At 42.2% G+C, this 25,986-nt stretch overlaps 1 protein-coding gene across 1 annotated transcript in view; it reads left to right on the top strand.

Moving 5' to 3' along the window:
* Window positions 1-25,921, top strand: part of LOC143109199 (uncharacterized) — a 36,701-nt gene extending 10,780 nt beyond the window's left edge. Inside the window, exons 9-16 of the mRNA XM_076271856.1 lie at window positions 482-628; window positions 23,350-23,484; window positions 23,736-23,900; window positions 24,233-24,250; window positions 24,356-24,502; window positions 25,004-25,138; window positions 25,403-25,547; window positions 25,900-25,921. Of these exons, the coding sequence (XP_076127971.1) occupies window positions 482-628; window positions 23,350-23,484; window positions 23,736-23,900; window positions 24,233-24,250; window positions 24,356-24,502; window positions 25,004-25,138; window positions 25,403-25,547; window positions 25,900-25,921 (914 nt within the window). The remainder of the gene's footprint in view (window positions 1-481; window positions 629-23,349; window positions 23,485-23,735; window positions 23,901-24,232; window positions 24,251-24,355; window positions 24,503-25,003; window positions 25,139-25,402; window positions 25,548-25,899) is intronic.
* The last annotated feature ends 65 nt before the right edge of the window (window positions 25,922-25,986 follow it).

Below are 25,986 nucleotides of genomic sequence, written 5' to 3'. Positions count from 1 at the left end.
CAACGAATCCCACAACCATGGATGCTGGTGGGGACAAAAGGCACCGCTCTGATGCCATCCTGAGGCTTTTAAAAGAACATGTCAACATTTCGGGAAATTAGCTTATTAACCATCTCCCCCAGAGTTAGATAAGATGATACATACCCTGCATGTCTCAGTGCATTCAGTAACTCAGTCTGAAGCAGTTCCAACTAGCCTATCTCTCAAAAGTGATAAAACAACTCAAATATTGTTCTATTGTTATATGTGTCAATTATAATGGAAGCTATACTTGTTCCTGCCTGAATGGATATCAATTGACCAATACAAACCAAACCATAAGTAACAGCAATCAGTGCATAGGTATGTATTTAGCATCATAGTCTTTTTTCATGTAGGCGATCAGAAATTGAAAATAGCATTTGGCATACACTTTGGTATACCTTACTTGTTCGATTTGGTACTGATAAATTGCTAACATAAATTGCTTGTCGTTATGCAGACGTTGACGAATGTCTTCAATCTTCATCGATCTGTGGTCCAAACTCAGTCTGTAATAACACAGGTGGAGGCTATAATTGCACATGCCAGAGTGGATATCAAGTCATCAACACTAGTCTGCTGAGTAGTGCTGATAATCCTTGTACAGGTTGGTTATTTTAATGATTTCTAATCAAGAGGAGTCATTTAATTTTGCTTAGGAGCTTAAAGAACAACCACCTTTTGCCAGAATTACAGACTTTTCATTTAATAGAGCTATATGTTTGGTAACGTTATGTTAGAGGTCAGTATGTAAACTCACACTGTTTTTTATAGGAGCTAACTAGTTTTCCATCAGCCAAAACGTAAGTTATGTCCATAACTATGGATCTATGAGACCAACCGATGACCGTCACCACGGTCTACACCTTGAATGATGCCATCCTTCTACCTTTTCTCGAGACCATTATATCAACAATGTCATGTGACTGACCTGGAGGCTGTCCCGCAGTAATATAATGCATTCAGGGACATGCCTCTTCCTCTTGCCTGGAACGCCTCAGCTCGTTCCGAGCGACAAGAGATGGTGACGGTCATCGGTCGGTCTCATAGATCCATAGTTATGGACATAACTTATGATCTATTTCGACCTCCCTCAGACCGTCACCACGGTCTACACCTTGGATGACTAGTCCCAACAGTGTCGCGAGGACAGAAGACTACTCATAACCAGTCAGGTCGGCCACCAACATAACAGTGGAGCCGATAGTGGCAGATGTCACATTGACTCGTTAAAGTCTGGCAGGGATACATGGAGTACTCCAGGATGCCGCTGCACATGCCACCAAGAGCAACCCCTTTCAATGGTACCCATGAGACGGCCGTACTCCGTGTGGAATGAGCCGCCAGGCTTTAAGGGATTAGGAAACACTGCCCAGAGAATGCCTGAAAAATTGTCTCCACCAATTGGTGGGTCAAACGGTGCGTAGACACTGGGTGAACCGGCAACTTACCCCCATAGCACCGAAAGCTGTGTGTGTGCGCCTGTCAACGCAGCCACGTGTGATCAACACAAGCTCCCAATGCCTTGACTGGGCATAGAGCATTAAGAGCCCCTTCAGCTTGGCAAGCTGGCTCAGGGCAAAATAGCTCCAGTTCAATGACATGGTTAACTGACTGAGGGTTCATCCCCTAAGGGAAGAATAATGGTTTCCAACTCAAGCATGTAGTACTCATGGAGGGTGCACATAGCTCACTTGCCATCTTGGCAGAGCATGTGGCCAAAGATGCAGTTTTATTTTTGCAGGTGGCCAAACATGCAGTTTTATGCAACACAAACTTGATGCCCCAGGGGTCCACCTGGGGTTGCACTCAAAGGCCTCACCACCCAGGGGAGGTTGCAGGATTGAGCTCTCAAAAATCTGCCTGGATGCAGGTAGTCAGCTTTTTCAGGAACTGCGACCCCATAGGGTCTTCTCCAACAGACAAACCTTCTACAGTGCCGTGGGACACCAAGGCATAGACTTACAGGATACTGGATCAGCTGCCCTTCCCACATCCCAAAGGGAGTGAAGAAAGTGTAGCACCAAGCATTGGATGCCACTGGATCTAACCCCAGGCCCTGCCACCATGAGGAGAACAATTCCCATCTCTGCTGGAAATGCTTGGCAATACTCATGGGCTCAGTTACAGCCAGTTTTAACCCTGAGAAGGGCTGAGGATAGCGGGACCAGATGACAGCTTGACTGGAATTCGACATTCCGAGCTTCTGGCACTGCTTTGAGTGAGGCCAGGCATGGAAATGTCCACAGCCGAGGTTTCTGAGTAACTTAGCAGCCACGCTGAGCCCTTAAGCCCGCTTTGTGGTTGATATGGTACATAGCAGCAGAGCTGTCTGTCCGCACAAAGACATGCTTGCCCTGTATACAAAAGAGAGCCCTCAGGGTGAAATGCACTGCCCCCAGCTCCAGAAGACTGATGTGCCCCATGTTCCATGGGGGCTCGCAGAGACCGCTCACGGTTCTGCCCTCCCAAACTGCTCCCCAGCCTGTCTGGGAGGTATCTATTGACACAAATGTACTAGACTGCCCAGGTTCTTGTACACACATCCTGCTGCCCAGTCATGGGGGCAGAGCTTGCAGACATGACCATCCCATGTGGAATCTTAACATGCCTGTTTTTCCCATGAATGCCGGTTTGAGGCAGTCAGCCAGTGCTGCAGAGATCTGGCTCTGAAGAGACTGTGTGGGAACACCCTCACTGCTGCAGAGATCATCCCCTGGATTCTCTAAAAGCCAATCGAATCTAATGTTTGCTGAGGCAAATGTCATGTAGGACTGCCAGAACTCTTGCCATCCTTTAAGGGGTAAGAGTGGCCCTCATTGTGAATGGGTTCAGGTGAAGCCCTAAAAGACTGCCTCCTGAATTGGTTGAAGGTTTCTTTCCTTCAGTTGAGTTTTAGCTGAGGGACTGAACATGGTACAGCACAGTGTCTGTGTACTACATGACCTGTACCCAAAAAGTGCATCGCAAGTTGGTAGTGGTGAACCACTTCCTTAGTATTTTGACGGGTAAGATTTGATGTACGTGTTGAAGCGCCGGAGGACTAAGAAGGGGCTGAGCCCGCCCCTCTTGTTTTGGAAACAAGGAAATACAGTGGGCAGTGCTTCGACTTGGCCAGCTTCACTCGCGGTCCGCACATGGGATCACGTGGTATCACGCGACTTTAATTTGTATTTTCCCAGTGAGACGCTGCAACAACCCAAACAACCGGTAGATGGTTCAAGTGAGCAGGGTGTCTTGTAAAAAGAAATGGAGCCTGGAAAACCCTACACAGACTTCACTACAGACTTTAGCAGACTGGTTTAGAAATAATTTAATAGCCAGAAATATGCCTGCCCTGCCCTAATAAAGAAATATTTGGTTAACTGCGAGTGAATCCCGTTTGCAGCCGTAGAAGAAACGCAGGACAAATTAGACATTCTGGTTTTCTCAGAGTGCAACGATGATAGACAGACATCATTTGGACAAAATATAGAGCATATTAACCTCCATTGCTCAGCCAAATGCCTTCCTGTTTCGTCCTGTTATCACGGAGTTACAGGCGATAAACGATTTTTTAAGGTCACAAGTTTACTTCATTAGCGGTTTATTTTTTTGATTATTAAAGAGTGTTTTTCATTTAAAGGTTTGACTTCGTGCTTATTCAGTAGAGCATTTAGTGCTCTTCCCAATCCCAGATGTTCACATTGCATGTTTGTTTGTAATGGATGCAACCGCGAGATAGGCTACGCGTTTGATGGCAATGAGTTGTGAACGGACATGAACCAAGACATATAGCCCAGCAGCAATCTAGGGACTGTTCGTTATTTATTGAAGGGGCCACCGGAGGAATTTTGAGTGCTTCAATCAAAAGTTGCATGACCCTCCCTTGCCTGCTAGAAATTGTTCAATGACCCTCCGACAGAATTGTTAAAAAAGACATGACCCTCCCCTTGCCATTCCGCCCGCGCTGCTTTGCGCCACAGCCACACACTGTGATAACGTTCTTAAATCAATCTTTCGTGAGCTTGCATGCTACCAGTCCTTCCTTTTCAAATGTGTTGCGTCTGTTTGCACAATTTCACAAATAATCATATGTGATTAATAATATGACAAATAATCCCTGTGCATGGGGACCGAAACAATGCATGCCAACTTTTTCCGTGTTTATCACGTAGGCCTATTTTAACTTTCCCCCGCTGTCTTGCCGTAGAATACGCTATCCCAGATTTTAATACTCAACAACCCTGCCATCGGGCCTGTCTTTGTGTTGCCCTGTTGCTACCCCTTGCCCTTCCAACGAAACAGATGTCTTCAAATCATCGTTTTTCCTTGCTTGAATGTCATAAACATACAACTTTATGCAGCAGAATTACGCATAGGCTACTTGGAACATAACACATTTGACAAAGGACAGATGTAACACCCCCAATTATCACCACTTTTGTTCAGAAATTCTAAAACAACTATGTTTTTTAACACTTCAAAATAACATTTGCTAAATTAACCTTACATTTTTCAGTAGCCATAGGTGTGTAGATTTGAACAAAATCTGGTTTGGTTCTTAACGGCACATGGACGGTTAGACCGAGAATTCTTGTCGTGAAATTAAAATTCCACTGGAGCTCCAAGCAGTTGTGTACACGCAGCCTTATAACACTGTTTACAGCTCTTTGAGTCACGGTAAAATGTCATTTTTGGTACATAGCTAATTTAGATAGACCTATGGTGTGGGTGGTTGCGTCTCTTTAGGAGTCCGCTGTCTTGGTTTGTATAGAAATGGATATAAGTGACACGTACACGCAAGACGGTGGAAATACGGGACCGACGGTAATAGGGGGAGTTCCGATATGTTGCTAGTGACAAAATATTAACTTTTAGTGTTTTACGATGTCTTTGTCATGGGGAAGTGTTTTTCCCCATGCATTTATTCTAGGCTACTGTCAGTGACTGCCGTGAGAGAAGCGGGTTCTGTGTTTCGTTCATGTCAGTGACTGACGCGAGAGAAGCGGTGTCTGTGTTGTGTTGCATTGCGTTGCGTTAATTTATTTTCATTGGGCATACCGTGCCGTGCTGGCCACAGCTCTTCAGTTCTGACAAAGCCAAAATTACTCCTTTTGAAACAATGAGTGCAGGAAGCGCGTTTGTATGGTTATATTGCTTGACGGGGGGGATCCCAAGCAGCTTTCAGCCATAAGGCTACTTTGAGAACATTTCAATTCACCCGACACTAATATTCAAAATGTTGAAAACTATTTCGGCATAGGCCTAGCCTATAAAGCAGTTTAATTAAATGGAATGTTAGTTGTAAACAAACAAGCTACTTGGTGAGGCTTGGCCTCACAGATGCGCTCGTGCCTTAGATCAGGGGTCCTCAACCTTTTACCATGGACCGGTTTGATTCCCTTTTTTTTTCACGGACCTTGGGGGGGGGGGGTTCGGGGGTTCCATGTTCCATACGTGTTGTGCATGCATTACTTGAAAAGAACTAGCTCCAGTTATGTATGAACAGTGAAGGTAACAAACTCTTAAAAACGTGAAAAACGTGAACTTGAAGAAGTGAAAATTGAACAATATGAACTATGAAAATTGAACAACTTGAAGCTACATCTATCAAGTGTGAACATGCTTAACAAAATATGGGAACAAAACATGGGAACTAAACGTGCAACAAGTCAGTGACACCTTCACTGCAGTGTGTTTGAAATGTCCAGTCGATTGCACAATTTGGTTTTAGTTGCAGTCATTGCAGAAAACCCGGCCTCGCATAGATACGTGGTGGGAAATGGTAGCAACGTTTTCAGCGCTTTTACGGCTATCTCAGGATATTCTGCTTTGGTTTTGATCCAAAAACCCGCCAGAGAGGTTTCCTCATACACACTCTTAAGACCACCGTCATTTGCAATTTCGATCAACTGCTCTTCCTCCTGCGCTGACATGTTAGGACTATTCGGGATATTGACAAATGGGTTGCGGACCCACTCATTGGTTTGCCGTGGATCTTTGGAGGATGGGAAGCCTAACGCTCAAACTCATTTGAAAGCGCAACAAGGTGATCGCGCACCAGCTGCAAGAGAAAGGGCCCTGCCTCAGTCTCTCCCAAAACCCCCACTACTGTTTGGAACATATCAAATACACCCAGTCCCCATTCGTCCCCACAAATCAAGCTTGGCTTTAAATGCAGCGACTTTATCTGCCAGTTTAAAGACAGTCGTCATTCTCCCCTGGAGTGACAGGTTGAGGTCATTAAGCAACCCGAATATGCCACATAGGTAAGCGAGTTTTGACACCCTGTCCTCATCACTAAAATGTGCAGCTAACGGTGACTTTTTTTCTGTAAGAAATCTCTGCAGCGGCTCTCGCAACTTAAACACCATGGCCAGTGTCTGCTAAAAATTTTTGTTTTTTGTTGCTCATTCTAGCAGTTTAGCTAACTTCGTGTGACACTACCGTTCGCCAAGAACTGATCAAGTGAAGTGAGCTGACGTAAGAAAATAGACCTTGCAAAATGAAAACATGCGTGCAATCAAACAACTGCATATAGGCCTATGCCATGTAAAAACGTGAAATTATTGCGAATTAAATAGAGTTTAGTTTGCATTCATTTTTTTAAAACTCATGTCGTAGGCTACGGCCCGGTTAGGAATGTACGGGCCGCGGCCCGGTGGTTGGGGACCGCTGCCTTAGATGGCAGGAAAAATCTTCAGCCTATTAACTGACCACCCGATTCATGTTGACTGGGGGGGGGGAGGGGGGCCATCAGACATTTGTGACCAGTTAATCCGGCCCTGCCCCCCAACAAATCACACCTTCCCACCTCTGACAGCTTAAAAGAACTCACAGACCTATTCACAAACCTGCGGCATTTTGCCGTGTTTTGAAATCCTATGCAGCTTTCAATAGTGAGGAAGCAATTTTGCATTGTAGGCATAACTAACATGCAATAACGCCACCAACAACCAAAACTAGGCTAATCATTGTCAAAATGTAAATTAAATGTAACATTATTGTGCATCAAATTAAAATGCATAGTAACAGAATAATTTAATAATGTTACAAAAATACTAGCCTACATCAATCCGTATGTTTCATTAGGCTACTAGGCTATTTGTTTTGCCTTATTCTTGATTCATTTAGGCTAGGCCTTTTTATTCAGGGGCTGTATTCACAAAGAATTTTAAGGCTAAAAGTAGCTCCTAACTGGCGAATTTAGGAGCAACTCCTAAAAATAATGGGCGTGTCACTCCTAACTTTAGGACTCCTAATTTTTTTCACAAAAAGTAATTCACGAAGCATTTTAGACCTAAAAGTAGCACCTAAAAGTCTGAGACAGCTTACAAGTCGTCGAGAGGACTCCTAACTCACTAAGACCTATTCATAAACAGCTTTTTGTGGCATTTTACACTGCGATGTTTTGAAATGCGCTATGCGGCAACAGGAGCTTCCAATTGCGAGGGAACAATTTTGCATTCATAAAAGGAATGCAATAACGCCACCAACAACAACCAAAACTACTCATTGTTAACATGTAAATTAAATGTAACATTTCATTGTGAATCAAATTAAAATGTTCTCTTTGCAAACGTAGCCTAGGCATATGGTGACAGATTAATTTAATAATGTTGCAAAAGGTACTGCATCAATCCATAGGCCTATGTTTCATTAGGCTACTAGGCTATTTGTTTTGCCTTACTCTTTATTCATTTAGGCTAGGCCTTTTTATTCAGTTATTAATCATCTTCCGTCCTTCTCACTACTTGTGTAGCGCACGCATTCTCCGACCTGTCACCTGTCACTCATCATCGGAAGGGAGGTGTTTGGAATCATTCCCGCGTTACAATCGTCAGCCAATCAAGGTGGTCACTTCAGTCAAGCTCGTGCATGAGTAATGACGTCATCTATAGCAACGAAGACTCACTCCTAGTTTAGGAGTTGTCTGAAAGGCTTTGTGAATAACTTTTAAGAGAAAACTCCAAGCTAAAATCTTTTAGTGCGATTTAGGAGTAGCCTACTCCTAGTGGTAAGATAAAAGCCTTTGTGAATAGCCTACGGCCCCAGTTATTCATCATCTTCCGTCCTTGTGTAGCGCACGCATTCTGAGACCTGTCACCGGTCACTCGTTATTGTAAGGGAGGTGTTTGGAATCATGCCCGCGTTACAATCATCAGCCAATCAAGGTGGTCATGCTTGCCCATTTACACAAATTAATGGTCGAATATTAGCCTACTGATGATCATTGTTATTTAAGAACATGCAGTGTGCGTAGGGCACCAAAAACATCTTGCTCGTAAAAAAGCATCATACCGCACATTGTGGCGGGTCTGTTATTTAGCCTAGGCTACTGTAGGCTGCGCAAACCACAGGGCAAGCCTGCATTCGAGGCCTTCTGTTGAAGAATTTAATATAAAGCCTGCGCTAACAGTAATCCTCCTGCCCCTGATAGGCCTACCACAGCTGTGGATATGTGTGGAATGTTCAAGTAATAACACAATCCAATGTGTGTCTCAATTGTCCCCCGCTGACCACCTCACACATTTCTCTAGATTTTGCAACGAATTTACATGACACAATGCCATAAAATATGCCAGTTTTAGGACACAGAATAATGTTTGTAATGATACCAATTAGGCCTACGTTTAACAGTAACAAGTGTAATGAGCTATTCATTGTCGAAGGTGCAAGGTCAAGTGAAATTCTTAGCCTACTTTGGAAAACAAACATTTGCCGATATCATCGCCGATCATCAGAATATTGCTCTGGACTGCAGGTAGCCTAACTTGTTAAGCCAGTGGTTCTCAAACTTTTATTTAATTCCCCACTTTGATCAAGGGGCATGACTGATGATAGTGGAGATAACGTGTTATCCCGAGGCCTTTGCCAGTCAGCATCTCCGACGGTAGTCTACCCTATTAAAAATATAAGTTTTCGATGTCCCAAACGGAGAGACATAGGCTACTTTATTGTTTTTAACGATCTCTATGCTACTCACAAAAATGTAGGCATGGGGACATGATGAAGTAGGCTATCCAACTTTCGTGTGTTAAATTATTGTGATTACGAGCCAGTGGTTTTCAAACATGCGTGACTCGGACATCTAACTAAATCCAACAGGCTCATATCGTCCTCGCATTCGCAAAATGAGGACCAGTGTTTTGTCAAATTGCAAATAGCTATTCGTTTTAACGAATTTTTATGATAGTATGCTTTTTGTATAGGCTACTATCTTAATCTTGGAATATCGGGAGGGAAGTGGCGCGTCTGCAGTCAGACAAATATGAATGTAATTCTGCGGCATAAAACAGATGTATTTGTTTATTGTACAGAAAAATAAAAATGACATGTCAAGCAGTCAATTGACTACATTGCAGTCAAGAAGTAGGGCAAATTAAGACACTGTTTTGATTTGCGTAGTTGCATTGCCCCCAACACTGACAATAACATAGCAGATTTCGATTTTCGCTACCACCGTGTAGTCAAGCCTTAAGCCATACCCAAGTAGCCTTAATCGAGGTAATGTTTAATTATGCATGATTTATTTTGTTATTGAATTCGTAGGCTGGGATTCCTCTCGGTAACAATTATGTTTGGTAGCCTCCTGCTTTTTCAGAAGGGAAGGCAGTCAGGCTACTGACAGAGCGATGTACAGTGGCAGAGCGACGCACAGTGGCTGAAAGTGGTACTAAAGCTTCACGCAGCTTCACACCTCGTAATGCGCGACTGAAGTGGCCATTTGAAAGCGATGCCCACTGTATGCTGAGTAAAAGGCAGCCTGCTGTTCGCTTAGACTTTACTGTGACAATGGCGCCCCTCTGAAATGGCGTTGCTATTTCCTCTGCCAAAGCATTTGCCTGGACTGAGGCCCCTTACTGTTATAGGGACCCTAAAACAAGATGGAGGCCGAAATTGGAAACTCCAATGGGTGGGGGAGTGGCAACGTAGTGGCCAAAGAGCTGGGCCAGCCAGCAGCAGCCCCCAGCCCGACAAGCCTCCTAGTCAATATGAGGACATGGCCTTTCCAATATCACGGGTGAGTTAGGAATGGGTAGACAGCAGCATCCAACAGGTTCTTGGTGTCTGGACCATAGCGCTACCAGACTTTCTGATAGCTGCTAACAAAAAAGGCCAAAGCAGTCTCAGCACAGGCTTCACTATACACATTGTCACTAGCAGACCCAGAGCTCTGAAGCTGGAAGGAACCAAAGTTAAGCAAAAACCCAGCTACATCCGGCCTCTCTTCTCAATAGGAGAGCCAGTGTACAGAGGAAGATGGACTCTGTATCAGCCATATGTGGTTCCTGGAAAGGTGGCAGGTGGACAGGGAAAGTTCCTGCTGCCTAACCTGCCATGGATGGAGCTGGCCCTTGGGAGTGAGCGTCCCCTGGCCACTCAGTCAATCAGGCCCCAAATACAGGCCGGAATCTTTAACTGCATGTCCTCTTCCCCTACTAATTGCCTAGAGGGGGGAATTAAGCTACGGCCCTCTATGGCTCTTTTCCTCCTATACCTATAGGAGTGCACACAATGCTGTCTGCGTGAGTGACGATCATGGATACTGTCCTGCTCTCCATCACAGGTGGGAGGAGGAACAGTCACTGCATGGGGATGTTCAACCAGGCCAGACCACATTCCTCAAATGGTCGATACCAGCCGGACATGGGCATTCTACATCTTCTGTGAGATGCACTTTGCTCAAACATGGTTAACACTTCCTGTCTGTCCATGATTGTGCCGCAAATGGGGCAAGTATTTGGTGCCATAGTATTGTCAGATGGTAACAGAACCCTTTTACCACTGCACCATTGCTGTGAATGGTTCCAAACATAACCTAGCCCAGCTGCACACAGTAATTTGACACCGAGTCACTGGCCCACAAGAACAGAGGTTACGGGAGATAATGTTAGAGTATTAACTGTAACATTAAAATATTGTAAACTTAATCCCACCTGGATTACATCCCAGCAGCCACGTGACTGTCGTTGTGTGACTTCTTTCCGGCGGTCATGTGACTTTATGTCATCGTGCGACTTCTTTTCAGCGGTCCTGTGACTTTGTCATTGTGTGATTGTCACACAGTCATGCGACTTCATGTCATCATGAGACCACACATCTCGTGTGTTTAAATGAGTTATTTTCTGTTGCATTGATTACAGCTAACAATAGCGTTTGGATGAACACCAGAACTTCTTGCACCTCGTCATCCCGGCTAATCCCATGTTAAAATTAACCATTTTAAAAGATTTTAAACTCAAAGTTAAATAAACTCACCACTCATGTATGTGTACATACACGGGAGAAATACAACCTCCACTCACAAGAACGTATGAGGGGAACCTAGCAACCAATTTAACAGCTGCGCACAGTGTAAAAGGGGGGGGGGGGGGGTATAGACCCTGACGGAAAACACACCTCCACTCTTGTATGTGACCATACAAAGGGGCAATAGACATCCACTCCTGCACACGAATGTGCGAGGGGAATATAGCAACAATCTCATCAGTTGCGCACAACAGTTAAGGGAGATAGTAATTTAACCAAAAAAGAGGGCTTTGCAACTCCGGTGCTTGGGCCCTAATGCTGCAAAAAAACTGTGTAAAGTGAATCTTCTCCCACCACATGTGAACACACCGTCTAGGCCGGCAGAACCTAAATGACTCACTGTGCAGGAACACACTAAACTGGAGAACAAACGTCTTCTACTGCATGTGAACACACCATTTAGGATGGGAGAACAGAAAGACTCTCAGTACGCAGACGTACTGCTAGACAGGAGAACAAAGATTTCCCACTACATGTGAACACTTGGCCTGCACGCCATTTAGGCTGAGAAAACAGAAACTCACCATGCGTGAACACACTGCCTAAGCAGACAAACATCCCCACTGCGTCTAAACGCCCTGTTTAGGCTAGTAAACAGAGAGACTTACTATGCGAGAACACACAGCTCTAGCTACTCCTGCTGCATTTGAAAAGGCTGTTTAGGCCGCAGGACCAAAAAGGCTTATCGTGCGCGAACACACTGCTTAAACTGGGAAATGTTAAGGTTAGCAGACTAGAACCGAAGACAAGCTGCAACCCAACGTGCGCGAACACGCCATATAGGCCAGTAAACTGAGAGACTTACTGTGCGCAAACACACTGCTCAGACAGTGATACATACTGCCCAGTAAACAAAAAAGACTTACTGTGCACGAACACACTGCTTTCTTTACTCTTGCTGTATTTGAGCCGACGGACCAAAAAGGCTTACCGTGCGCGAACGCACTGCTTAAACTGGGAAATGTTAAGATTAGCAGACTAGAAACGAAAGACAAGCTGCAACCCACCGCGCGCGAACACGCCGTATAGGCCAGTAAACTGAAAGACTTAAAGCCCGGTTATACTCGACGCACCCGACCTGTAGCGCGACAATGTGACGTCACAGAAGCGCCGTAACCATTTATACTCGCGCGTCGTGGTCACGACACTAGTTGCAATATTCTCCTGAACAGAGGTGTCGCTGTTGTGAAAAGATTAACGCTAACTACGTTAGGCTACACAGCAGAAGAAGCTGCATTAAGAAACACTAGTAGCAGAGAATGTAAACGGGCTCTGCTATTACCTAGCCTCTGTGATGGTACTTCAGACTTTGGTTGCTACTATTCACAACTACCACCATCATTATCATCTAGTTTCCAAGGTGTGCGCACAGGTAGATAGATAGATAGATAGATAGATAGATACTTTAGTCATCCCGAGGGAAATTTTAATCATTTAAACAGTTTAGTTAGCTGGCTAGCTAGCTAGCAGCTGGCTGAGTTTGTGTAATTTCCTGAAGTGGAAAGAGATTTTGTTCAGGCCTTAATAGATATCCTTTGTTTGAAAATAAATCGTTTCTATTCTTTCCTCTTAATTCCATGTGTTGCAACTCTGACTGGTAACTGTTAACTTATCCAGCAAACTATTAAAAATTCACGACTGTAACAAAACACTGCAACTCGCTTGCCCTCGAACTAGTCCATCTTCCTGTTTCCGCCTGGTCGCGCTCGTCTGAAAAAAAATGAGTGGTGCGCTACCGTGGGCTACACGGCCAAAACCCTGGCGCGCCAGAGAGATCTACGTCATTTTGACGTCACGTTGTCGCGCTACCGGTCCGGTGCGGCGAGTATAACCGTAGCCTTACGCCTGTGATCCACTAGCATGCGATGCGAACTCACCAAATCGCAACGCTACCCTCCATGAGGACGCTTTGATGGGCGTTCCCTTTTGTAGATGTGTGGAAACAGGGCAAGAGCATGTAGCCTAGTAAACAACCAAACAAAATGTTTCCCTCCACTATTTTTAAATTAGGCTACCGAGGGAAAGTCACATCTATAAATGAGTTTGCAAGTTGGGCGGTCATTTCAATCATGAAGTTGTCCCTGTAGGATTCTAGCCACACATCATACAAACACGGAAATGTAGACACTGCTATGCTTATTTTTTCTCCTCGGACATGTTTCTGTACGTTGGCGGTAACCAAACTACCGGAAAATTAGGTTTTGTTTAGGCTACGTGATGATGGACCTCCCCTGCGTTTTGCTCTACTATTGGATACTCGCCTCGCGATGGACGGATTCATTTGCATAAAGTTGGGGATTGCTGAACTTTTTGACGCGCCGCAGCCACAGCACTCGTCGCACCGCATACCCAGAATCCTACGCAGGTGCGGAATTCGCTTCTCAAAGAAATGAATAGGGATACTGCGTCGCGGTGTTCGCATCGCATGCTAGTGGATCACCGGCGTTACTGTGCGCGAACACACTGCTTTCTTTACTCCTGCTGTATTTGAGCCGCCGGTTCAGGCCGCCGGACCAAAAAGGCTTACCGTGCGCGAACGCACTGCTTAAACTGGGAAATGTTAAGATTAGCAGACTAGAAACGAAAGACAAGCTGCAACCCACCGCGCGCGAACACGCCGTATAGGCCAGTAAACTGAGAGACTTACTGTGCGCGAACACACTGCTTCATTTTTATTACTGCTGTATGTCATGTATCCTGAGTTATTTTAGGCTGCAGGACCAAAAAGGGTTACTGTGCGCGAACGCACTGCTTAGGCAGGGGGACAGCTTTCCTCCTACTGCCTGTGAACACCGCCGTTTAGGCTGGATGAGCAGAAAGACTCACTGTGCACAATGCACCGCTTAGGCTAGTTTTTTTATTTTTTTTATTTTTTTTTATTTAAGGCCATTTCAGCAACTAAGGCTATTTAATGGCCAGAGCATTGTGTGTTATAGAAGCTTAAATATTTTTAAAACTATGCTAGTCAGAAATTCTTAAACCTTCAAAGGTGGGACAATGCACCGCTTAGAATGGATAACAAACTTTTCTCCCACTGCATCCTTACTATGCGCGAACACATTACTCCGACAGAAACACAAGCTGTATACCCACTGCGCACAAATGCGCTATTTAGGCCAGCAAACCGAAAGACTCACTGTGCACGAATGCACTGCTTAGACAAAACAACTTCTCATACTGCATGTGAACACGCCGTTTAGGCTGGAGGAACAGAAAGACTAACTGTGCGCGAACGCACTGCTTAGACAGGAGAACATCTTTTCCCATATACTGTTGATTTAGGTGGGAAGACCAGAAGTGCATGCGCGACCATTGATTGTGCGCGAACGCACCGCTTGGAGAACAAGCATTTTCTCCTAACCTACTGCATGTGAACACACGGTAAGCTAGTAAATTAAAAGACTCACTGTGCGCGAACACACTGCTTTAGCTATACAACTCCAAAAGCCCTTACGTTTCGTAATGAATTTAGGCTGATTACCATCCCTGCACACCTGTGTGTAAATCCTTAACAGGGCGAAAGTTAGTCTTGACCACCCTGCCATTTATCAGCCTGTGTTTTCTAAACAAAGCATCATTCACGCGGCTTGTAAGATCAAAAAGCGCGGAGAGAAACACAACAGGTGTCAACCAGGGGCGTGCAGAGACCTTTGAAGGGGCAGGGGCTCAAATAAAAAAAAAAAGGGCACATGGAACAAAATTTTCAGAAAACGTGTTAAACTTTATTTAAAACTTAATTTTGATTACAACCCAATAGAGAATATGGTGTAAACTGGAACTTAAGTTTTACATTCCCTAGCCTATAAAGCTTTAATCATCTGAACCTGAGCTGGACATTTTTTTTTTTTGCATTTAAATTCTAGCATTATGCTATTTCAATGATGATGGTGGGACAGGCTATTATATGGTTTAGCAATTTGCAAGTAGTCTAATGTACTGATAAACATTTTCATATTTATTCATTATGTATCAAGAAGAATGGGTGTAAATAGCAGACAGAGCTGTAACACATTTTTCTCATTTCTCTCCTTGGTTCTGAAAATTCAATAGGAGTGCATGTACTGTAGGCCTACTGTAGCCAGGGCAGACAGATAGGTCTTTTCAGTTTTCATTAGGCTATTGTCTACTCAGAGATCATAGGCTATAAGGCTACATTGATTAAATTCAAAGCTAATTTTAATAGCCTAGAAATCTAGACGCACCCTAGCGGCAGCAAATATGTTATTGCCTAGTCTGGCTTGTCAGGCTATAATTTTAATGTTTATCACAGTGAACTACCACCATTAGAAACCTGGTGTCTTGCAGATTCACGTGCTGTGCGTGTGGCCACTGAGTGAAATGACGCGTAATGTAGCCTACTGTAAACAGAAAACGACGTGTGGAGTTGGGTTAGTTAAACAACTACAGTAGCCTATGTCGTCGGCTTATGACGATTTAGAAAAGGTTTGCCTACTCTGTTTTATGAACTAGGTCTACTAACCTAAGCTACTATAACATAGTAACCTAAACAGAATATGTTATGACAGACATCCCAACCTGCAAAAAGTCATTTCAGGGAGGTATCACGAAGCCCCCCCCCCCAAAAAAATAAAAATAAAATAAAATAAATAAATAAATAAATACATACATACATACATACATAATAATACAAAAAAAAAAAAAAAAAAAAAACTTTAGCCTACTTAGATACTGAAATACCGATTAATTTGTTTGTTCAATAATGTCTAGTCAGTACACCAAATAAGAAAGGCCTATAGATAGTAATTGTGAAAATAAAATAAGTAGATCTTGCAGTTTGGTCTTTTCATGTAGCCTTGGCAACTAGCCATCTAGTATAGGCCTGAATAATATGCACATGAATTGACACTAGTAAACTCACCTCAACATGTTTTTTGCAATCCCCATGGGTAATGCTAATACTGTTACAAACAGTGCAGCGTTCAAGACAAGGCCTATCATTATTTTTTACTCTTATGAACAAGGGTTGCTTTGGGTTTGGGGCACTGACTCTGCCGTGACTCTCCTGTTCCTAGATACACTAGGCTTGTTTGACTTCGGCTGAGTCTGACTTGGTCTGGCTTACTACGTAAACGTGATCTTCAGAGCCTAGCCGGGAGGAGCTACAACAGAGGGCAGCTCATCCCGGACAGAAAGGCTACAGTCTGCCTGACGTGACTCGCGGGAGACATCGCTATGGCAAGCGATTTTATCATTTACCCGCTAAGTTTGACTATCTGGAATTAACATTGTAGATATCAACAACGTCTTTCTGACTAGTCGCAATTACATTTTGGATAGTTGGAATTGTCATTCAAGATATCTGTAACGTAATTGTGACTAGTCGAAACGTCAGATAGAGATATCTGTAATTTAGTTTTGACTAGGCAAAACTGAATTACAGATATCTGTCCTCACGTCATTGAAAACAACATTCAACTCGTCACACATCTTAAATGGCAATTGCAGATATCTTTAATTCAGTTTTGACTAGGCAGAATGAAAGGTGAAGATATCTCAAACGTCATTATGACTAGTGCAAATTATTGTGCAAGACGTTGCTCTTTAGTTCCGTAGCAGAGCCCGTCTAGATTTCTAGGCTAGCCCATCTACTTAGACATTGTCAGCTAATTTCCCCTCCCCAACATAATCGAAGAAAAAGTGGGCTTATTTCCTTATTTCTATGAATGGAAGAAGAATAAGCAGGCTGTAATGTCGTAGCCTACATTAATTAGTAGGCCTAGGCTAGCCTGCTAAATTCACCAGCACCAGCTACAGGAAATTCCATTCATAATGGTGTTGGCTGTAATCGAAAAAATCAAAGCAACATTGAATCATCAATTCTTGCTGCCAGCTCCTGTCTTGCATAGGCTGCAGCATTAAAAAGACGATTAAAAACTCCTTCGCCCTCTGGCTGCTCTGACATGGTGCTAATTACAAAGTTAACAGTTAACAGGTGCTTTGATGATTTGAACAACAACACGCTCTTCTCCCGCCTAAAGTGGGATGCGGCCTAATTTGCATAGCAATACAGATATCTCTAACGTCATTTCGCCTAGTCAAAACTCTAATTCAAGATATCTATAATTACATTTTGACTAGGCAGAATGAAAGTTATAGATATCTCCAATTTCAGATATCTCTAATCAAAACTCATTCAAGATATCTATAACTTGATAATAGATATCTACAATCAAATTATGACTATCCCTAACTCCAGTTTGAGATATCTACAACGTCATTTTGACTAGTCAAAATTCCATTTACAGATATCTACAATGTCATTTCGCCTAGTCAAAACTTAATTCAAGATATCTGAAAAGGAACATGTAGATATCTTGAATTGAAGTGAATTAAAGATATCTTCAACTGGAGTTATGACTAGTCAGAATCAAATTGTAGATATCTCTAACTGGAATTACAGATATCTACAATTCAATTGCAGATATCCGTAATTCACATAGTGGATATCTGCAACTGAATTGTAGATATCCGTAATGATAAACCCCATAGAAATGAATGGCAAATGTGGCGTCATTTGTCCTAGGAAGAATGTCTTTGTGGATATCTGAAATGACGATTATGGATAGGAAGAATTCAGTTGCGGATATCTAAAATGTTCGTTTTGACTAGGCAAAACTGAATTACAGATATCTGCAATACATATCCAGTCTAGCGGGAAAATGTTAAAATCGCTTGCCATACATCGCGGGAGATATCGCGGAATGTTGTTTGCAATAAACACAGCAGAACTTTCATTCTTACTCATTAAAATGAGCATGATGACTGACGAAATAAATTCTTATGATGTAGTTTAAATAAACCACTGTTGTCATACAGTTAACAGGCCTGCATTGTAGCACATAAATTCAATATCAAGTGTTTTCCCTATATGTGTGTCTATCTATTTAGCCAACAGCAGAAAATAACAGAATATCCAAACGTTTTCAGTAGGCTAGCCTACCATTGTTGCAGAAATCACGTATAAGAAGGTATCCGTTCGATTTCTGTTTATTTTCGCATATTCCAACATAAGGAAGCAGCATGAGCCTCTAGTCATAATCGTCATGAGGACATTCCTCCCAAATGGCCCTATCACGTCTTTGAACTGACGTCATGAGGGCGTGTTTCAGCTCGTGCAGCTCGTGGAAGGCAACTGCAAGATCTGTCTGCAGGCTAAGACTCCCGCGATATTTTAAGGCCATGTGACATGGTGTCACGGTGGTAAGTGTCACTCCCCGATGTGAGTCGCTACCCGATGTGAGTCACGCATGCTCAGATTGATAGGTTTTACGGCATAACGCCAAGGGATCTGACTGAAATCCATAAAATAATTCACTTTTCTGTTTCAAAAACGTTTTAGCTATCTAAGATTGTTTGGTTGCTAACGTTAGCAAACGCCATTCAAGTGACAGCCTTTGTTGTGCTTGATTGCTTACTTACTTGCCAGCAGTGAACAAACTTCATAATTATGACCGCCGCTAGCGAAGCTAGCGAAGCGGTCATATAGGGATTGTCAAAGTTTTTTTTTTTTTTTTTTTTTTTTTTTTTTTCCCGTCATCTACTTCCTGAAATTTTGGTCAACGATACCCGGGGCACCGAAACACCAGGGCACATGAAATTTGGTGGGTATGTAGCCCCACTAGACTTTTACGGAAAAATTTCGTTTGGTCCCCGGGGGCCACTCCCCCTCCGCGCTGGGCCCCCCGAAACCCAAAAAATGCAGTTTTTCCTCAATAACTACCTGAACCGTGGCACCGAGGATGAAGAAATTTTTATGGTATGTTGGTCTCAAGGGCCCACATCAACTTAGCCCATAATCACTCATTTGTGATTTGCACCCCCCCGGTAAAAAATGAAAATGCAATATCATTCTGCTTTAATCGCCCCTCTCTTCAGTAAAGACGTTCAGAACTGCACCAAATTTTATGTGTATGATTAACCTGACATTCTCTGGGGGTATGCCAAGTTTCGTAGAATTTCATCCATGGGGGGGTCTAAAAAATTAAGTTATGTGTACATTTAGTGACTCTACACTCATTGGCCTGTAGATGGTGGTGCACACATATACACATGCACACACACACACAGGCACCCACATACTATCGGTATTAGAACGGCCGATACATAATTACAAATTCAGTAGGATTAAAAGAAAGCCAAAATAAATATTCATCATCATCATCATGGCTGCATTTCCAGTATTGGCGATAAGTAGTCGTTTGTCCACTAGATGGCGCATCGTTGCAGTGAGACGTAATTTTGTTGGAAGTTAATCTTAAATGGGTTGGAAAGACACTATGCTTCCTACAAGGACAAGACTGTAGGCTACAGTAGTTTACCGCAGAGAACGTCTAAGGGTAGGATGATTTCTGCATGACATGTAATTCCCATTTCCTATTGAAGCCGAAATAAATCTGAGAATGTTTATCGGACATGCTTGTTTTTTACTGCAGGTAGGCTACGTTAATCCTATCAATAGCAGAACGTAGGTAAAATAATGTTACCGTTAGCATGGTTGAGTGATGGAGGCCAATTTGATTATTGATGTATTTGTAGAAAACCATAAATGCGTTTATAAGCTACCAAGCAAATCGATAACAGCACTAATTGTATCTTTCGACTGTCATCTCATTTGCTTATGACCATAACCTAGGCTACTAACAGGAGCTAAGTGAGTTAGCCACAACACGTTCGCTACGTGATGGTTTTTTAATGGAAAATATATAGGCTACCTGAAAGATAACCTGTCTATGATCCCGTGATGATCTACAATCTCCATTTAAACCAGATGTTTTAGAGCGCACGTTGAGATGTATTCAGGGCAGGGCTGTACCTACACATATTTGTTGCACGTGCTACAAAAATCATTCTTTGCGATGAATGATTTAGTACCAATGTTACAAGGGTCAGATACAGTTTTGCCTATGGCTATTCCGTGAGACTGAGGCGCTTTTTGTTTGTTCGAAGTGCGTGTTTAGGGTGTGAGAGGGGAGTCGATGTGCTTTGATTCCAGCTTGGTAGTTGTAGTCTATGCGATTAAAAAACACGTGTGTGTGAAGTATCCAAACAATGATAACGCTTTCATTATGGCTGCTTTAGCCACAGACCTTGAGCTACTGTACAGTGGGTTGGGTTCCGTTTAGAAGTGTCCACTTCATTCGCCCTTTCCGTGATTCACAGCTACGTGAAATGTATTACTACTGATATGCAAAACTATTAACTTTTTCGCCAAGAGGTGGCAGCTTGATACTGTAAGGTGTAAGCCATTGGTTCCAACGGAGATTTTATTTGGGTCGCCAGCATAGCCTAGCGACAATTTGTGTTGTGTAATAGGCCTAGCATAGGGCCTACCTTATATAGCTTATAGTTTGTTAACAGTCACGGTTTTGTCATAACTCCCTCTATGCATTTTTGCATTTAGAATAGCTCTAAAACCGGGGGGCGAACACGTCGCAGGGGGGGCGCCAGTGCGTGGATATCTCAATCGCAAAATTAAACAATATTTCTATCGGGCGCCTACCATGGACTAGGCTGGGTGAAAATCAAAAGATTGCGTCAAAAGATTGAGCTTAACCATTGACCTCATGGTTGCAAAATGCAAGGGAACATGAATCAGAATATTATTTGCACAAACAATAACGGAGAGTAGCTCTTCAACTTTGCCCGTTAAAATGTGTATGAACAGTCTCGCAACGCATTTCATGAAGGCCCTTTGGACATGTCAGCTAGTTATTTACACCACTGGGAAAAACGGCATTTTTTTTAGACTACTGGTATTTCATTTGTGCATTGACAATAAAGCTGAATATCATTTGAACTAGATGACTAAACTTATGCATATGTAGAAGAAGAAACATTCACAAAAATCCATGACATGACCTCTCTTCTTGATAGCTGTTGAAAACTGCATGGAACTGACAGGGATTGTTTTGTTTAATAATAAATAAATAAATACATTATGCTGCTACCTTCTGCTTTTCCCAAATACAATGTAGCCTACAGGTGTACCTTTCATCAGTCCAGTTGCAATGGATGGACTGTGATGAACTGCCCTACTTGTGATTGTTTAGAGATTTTAAAGGTTTTATAACAATGTTACAGATTTTTTGGCCCAGAAACAAATCTATTCACCTTTGCAGCGCCAGTAGGCTACTTTGTGTGCGGAATGTGTGCAAACACACATTTCAAACAAGCATACACAAAAGTTTCAAGAGTGGGGAATGGAGTAGAAGATGGAGACAAATTCATTAATATGATTTATTTTCGCGGAATGGATGTGCAGGACTGAGCGGCGGTCATATTTTGTACCGCTACGCGGTACATCTAGTTTTTATTGATATTACAGAAGTCTCTCGCTAGCAGGCTACTTCAGCCTCTAATCTAGAACTGACATTAGAGATTATGCCGTGAAAATGTGATGCCTTACGCTAAATAATACATTACTGCTGTGTAGGCTAATGTCATTATTCTGTGGCTAACAGCACAGGTAGTGGCAAAGTAGCAAAGTGACGCATGCGCGACTCACATCGGGTAGCGACTCACATCGGGGAGTGACAGTAAGTCCCTCTCCGGCTGACAGAAGTCGGACAGAATTTCTAACCAGTATGCATTGCGTCCATCCCAGTATGCATTGTGTTCAACCCAGCATGCATCACATCAAGTCAGATCTGCACAGATCTGCCGCAAGTCGAACTCCCCTACTGAACTGCTTTAGTTCGGGAGAAAAGAGATAAAAAGCCCGCCTACACTGAAAACTGATTGGTTGATTTAGCGAAACAGGCCAATCAGGATGCTCTCTGTCTTGGATGCGCTCAGACACACACGCACCACCCCTCTCTCTCCCCCCTGTCGTGTGCGCGCTACACTCAGATGCACACGCGATTTATTTTAGGTCTCCCTCTCGCGTGCACGCTCTTGATCGCTCACTCTAGATTCCGGGAGATTTTATCTAATTTGCGGGTGTCAGGGAGCCGCTATCAATATACGGGAGACTCACGGAACTTCCGGGAGACTTGGGATGTCTGTTATGAACGTTCAGCCTTAGATTTTCGAAGCTGCCAGGTTATTGAAATGGATGGACGACATGGTTAAAACGGGTTTGATAGCCGACTTCATTAAACATGAAACAACTTTAAATATTTTATTCTCTATCTCTAAGCTGAATACTATTGCATGTTCAGATAGGCTAAATGCCAAGTGACCTTTACCGTGCTCCCAAAAGTCTCCTGCAGCACTGTGCCTGCGTGCACTTTCTGAGAGTTCACTGAATGTATGACGTCACGGATTGGTGGCCGCAAGGCATTTCAATTAACACAGAAAATTGTTATTTTTGTAAATTTCTAATTTCACAAACTATTAATGAGACATTTTAGCGAATATTCACGTTGGAACTAGCGGAAGTATTACAAATTTTAAAAAGTAAAAAACGGGTCTTGTCAAAAGGGCACTTGGACATCAAAGGGGCAAAAGGGCAGGTGCTAGAGCCCCTGCAGCCCCCCTTCTCTGCACGTGCCTGGTGTCAACAATTAAACCGGCTACACTAGCTTGCATTCAACAAGCCGCCGGTAACGTTCTACCGTGAAGGCGAAAGTAAACGCCTCACTAGAACAAATGTCAAAGGGAAAACCAGTTTGAATCCTCAGGGACCAAAGGCACCTGCACGATAACGTGGCGGATTGCTGGCTTCTAATGAAATCATACTCACCGGTCTCAGAATTGAGGCGAGAAAGGCAAAGAGGAAGAGGCATGTCCCTGAATGCATTATATTACTGCGGGACAGCCTCCAGGTCAGTCACATGACATTGTTGATATAATGGTCTCGAGAAAAGGTAGAAGGATGGCATCATTCAGGGAGGTCGAAATAGATCTGAGTACAATGACTGGGTACAAAATATACATTTTGATAGCAAGATAATGAAAATGAACAATTACCAGCGTAGTTCATCAGTTACCTAATGTAGTGCTTTAGGTTTTAATGTGCATGTGATGCATTCTTTCCCATCTGAGTGTCTCATAATCTGACATTATCTCTAGAACTTCTTTACTTCAAAATTGAATTTGACCTCAACGCAACTTCTGGAATTGTGGATCAACTAAGGAACATTGTAAATGGCCTGTCATTGTCTGTAGATGACCTATCTGAAATCACTGACACTTATATCACAACAGGTTTGATTAATTTTAATTACATACGTATTTGACTTTGTGTCTGTTATCATCACCTTATGAGCTATTATGATGTTCTTTATATTCCTGTTTGTTTTTTTTTTTTTTTTTACTTACACAATGTCTCTTCTTTCACATTTTTGTCATGACTGGTCCTATATATTTTGAAAATGTATCGACCATTTTAAGGATTATTGAACTCTTCTGTGGCTTTTGTATTATTGTAAAACTGACTCTTATTATTTCCCTCCTAGTGTGTTCACCCAATGGCACTTCATACCAATGCCAATGTGAAAGTGAATTCTACTGGTCTTGTGACAAATGCCAGACATATGGACACTGTGATGACATTGTCAACAACACATGTGGATGCATCAATGCCATTCCAGATGACAGACAGTATTGCCAGCCCAAAACAAGTAATGCCAGAAATTATAGTGTTACTGTTTGTATATTTTACAAACTTTGGTCATAATAGGAAATATGTGTTTCACATTGAGAATATTCTCAATGTGAACGCCTAAAAGGAATTTTCATGATGTTTTGTAACATTTTGGGGAATAAGACCCCAAGACCTCACTCTCAATCACTACAAAATGTTCAAAGCCCTGCTTTTCAATTGCATCACAGATGTATTAATCATCTAGACTACATATTTCAAGAGATTTATTTTTGTCAAAAGACAAAATAAATATTTTTCTGTGATCTTTCTTATCCCTTAACTTCAATTCCCTGATATTTTTCCCCACAGACTTCAGCGATTGTCCAGGTAAAGTTAATAATATCTTTTTTTATTATTATTCTGAATGCACTTTGAAATAGTTTGAATATTGTGTTTGTTCATGTTCTTAAAGAATCAATCTTACTGTTTTAGATGTAGATGAATGCCTTCAGACCCCATCAATCTGTGGTCCAAACTCAGTCTGCAACAACACTGTTGGAGACTACAGCTGCACGTGCAGGAATAAATACCAAGTTTCAAACATCAGTCAAAGAATAAGTGAAAGTAACCCTTGTATAGGTGAGCTACAGTAAAAAAAAATTGCATCTCAAGGTTTGTCTGCTTAGAAGCACTCTTGTGTCATAGTTTTAGCTTTGTTGGGGAATGGGAAACAAATAGGCTTGGACCAAGTTCTGCGTACACGATTCTAGCCAATCAGCACATTGCTTCTGGAACAACGAAAGAAGAGGAGTAATTTAATTTAGCTTAGGAGCTCAAATAACAACAACCTTTTGCCAGAATTATAGAATTTTAATTTAATAGAGCTACATGTTTGGTAACATTATGTTAGAGGTCAGTATCCAAACTCACGCTGATTTTCATAGGAGCTAACTAGTTTTCCATCAGCCAAAACTGAGTACAAATGACTGGGTAGAAAATATACATTTTGGTAGCAAGATAATGAAAATGAACAATTACCAGCGTAGTTCATCAGTTACCTAATGTAGCGCTTTAGGTTTTAATGTGCATGTGATGCATTCTTTCCCATCTGAGTGTCTCATAATCTGACATTATCTCTAGAACTTCTTTACTTCAAAATTGAATTTGACCTCAACGCAACTTCTGGAATTGTGGATCAACTAAGGAACATTGTAAATGGCCTGTCATTGTCTGTAGATGACCTATCTGAAATCACTACCACTTATATCACAACAGGTTTGATTAATTTTAATTACATACATATTTGACTTTGTGTCTGTTATCATCACCTTATGAGCTATTATGATGTTCTTTATATTCCTGTTTTTTTTTTTTTTTTTTTTTTTTTTTTTTTTTTCCCTCCCTAATGTCTCTTCTTTCACATTTTTGTCATGACTGGTCCTATATATTTTGAAAATGTATCGACCATTTTAAGGATTATTGAACTCTTCTGTGGCTTTTGTATTATTGTAAAACTGACTCTTATTATTTCCCTCCTAGTGTGTTCACCCAATGGCACTTCATACCAATGCCAATGTGAAAGTGAATTCTACTGGTCTTGTGACAAATGCCAGACATATGGACACTGTGATGACATCGTCAACAACACATGTGGATGCATCAATGCCATTCCAGATGACAGACAGTATTGCCAGCCCAAAACAAGTAATGGCAGAAATTATAGTGTTACTGTTTGTATATTTTACAAACGTTGGTCATAATAGGAAATATGTGTTTCACATTGATAATATTCTCAATGTGAACGCCTAAAAGGAATTTTCATGATGTTTTGTAACATTTTGGGGAATAAGACCCCAAGACCTCACTCTCAATCACTACAAAATGTTCAAAGCCCTGCTTTTCAATTGCATCACAGATGTATTAATCATCTAGACTAAATATTTCAAGAGATGTATTTTTGTCAAAAGACAAAATAAATATTTTTCTGTGATCTTTCTTATCCCTTAACTTCAATTCCCTGATATTTTTCCCCACAGACTTCAGCGATTGTCCAGGTAAAGTTAATAATATCTTTTTTTATTATTATTCTGAATGCACTTTGAAATAGTTTGAATATTGTGTTT

The sequence above is a fragment of the Alosa pseudoharengus genome, unplaced genomic scaffold, assembly GCF_046254945.1.
Source record: "Alosa pseudoharengus isolate Yale_2024_CS ecotype anadromous, Long Island Sound unplaced genomic scaffold, YU_APseudo_1.1 YU_APseudo_1.1_scf_7, whole genome shotgun sequence".
Classification (NCBI taxonomy): domain Eukaryota; kingdom Metazoa; phylum Chordata; class Actinopteri; order Clupeiformes; family Clupeidae; genus Alosa; species Alosa pseudoharengus.
This window is presented reverse-complemented; position numbering and strand designations above follow the sequence as displayed.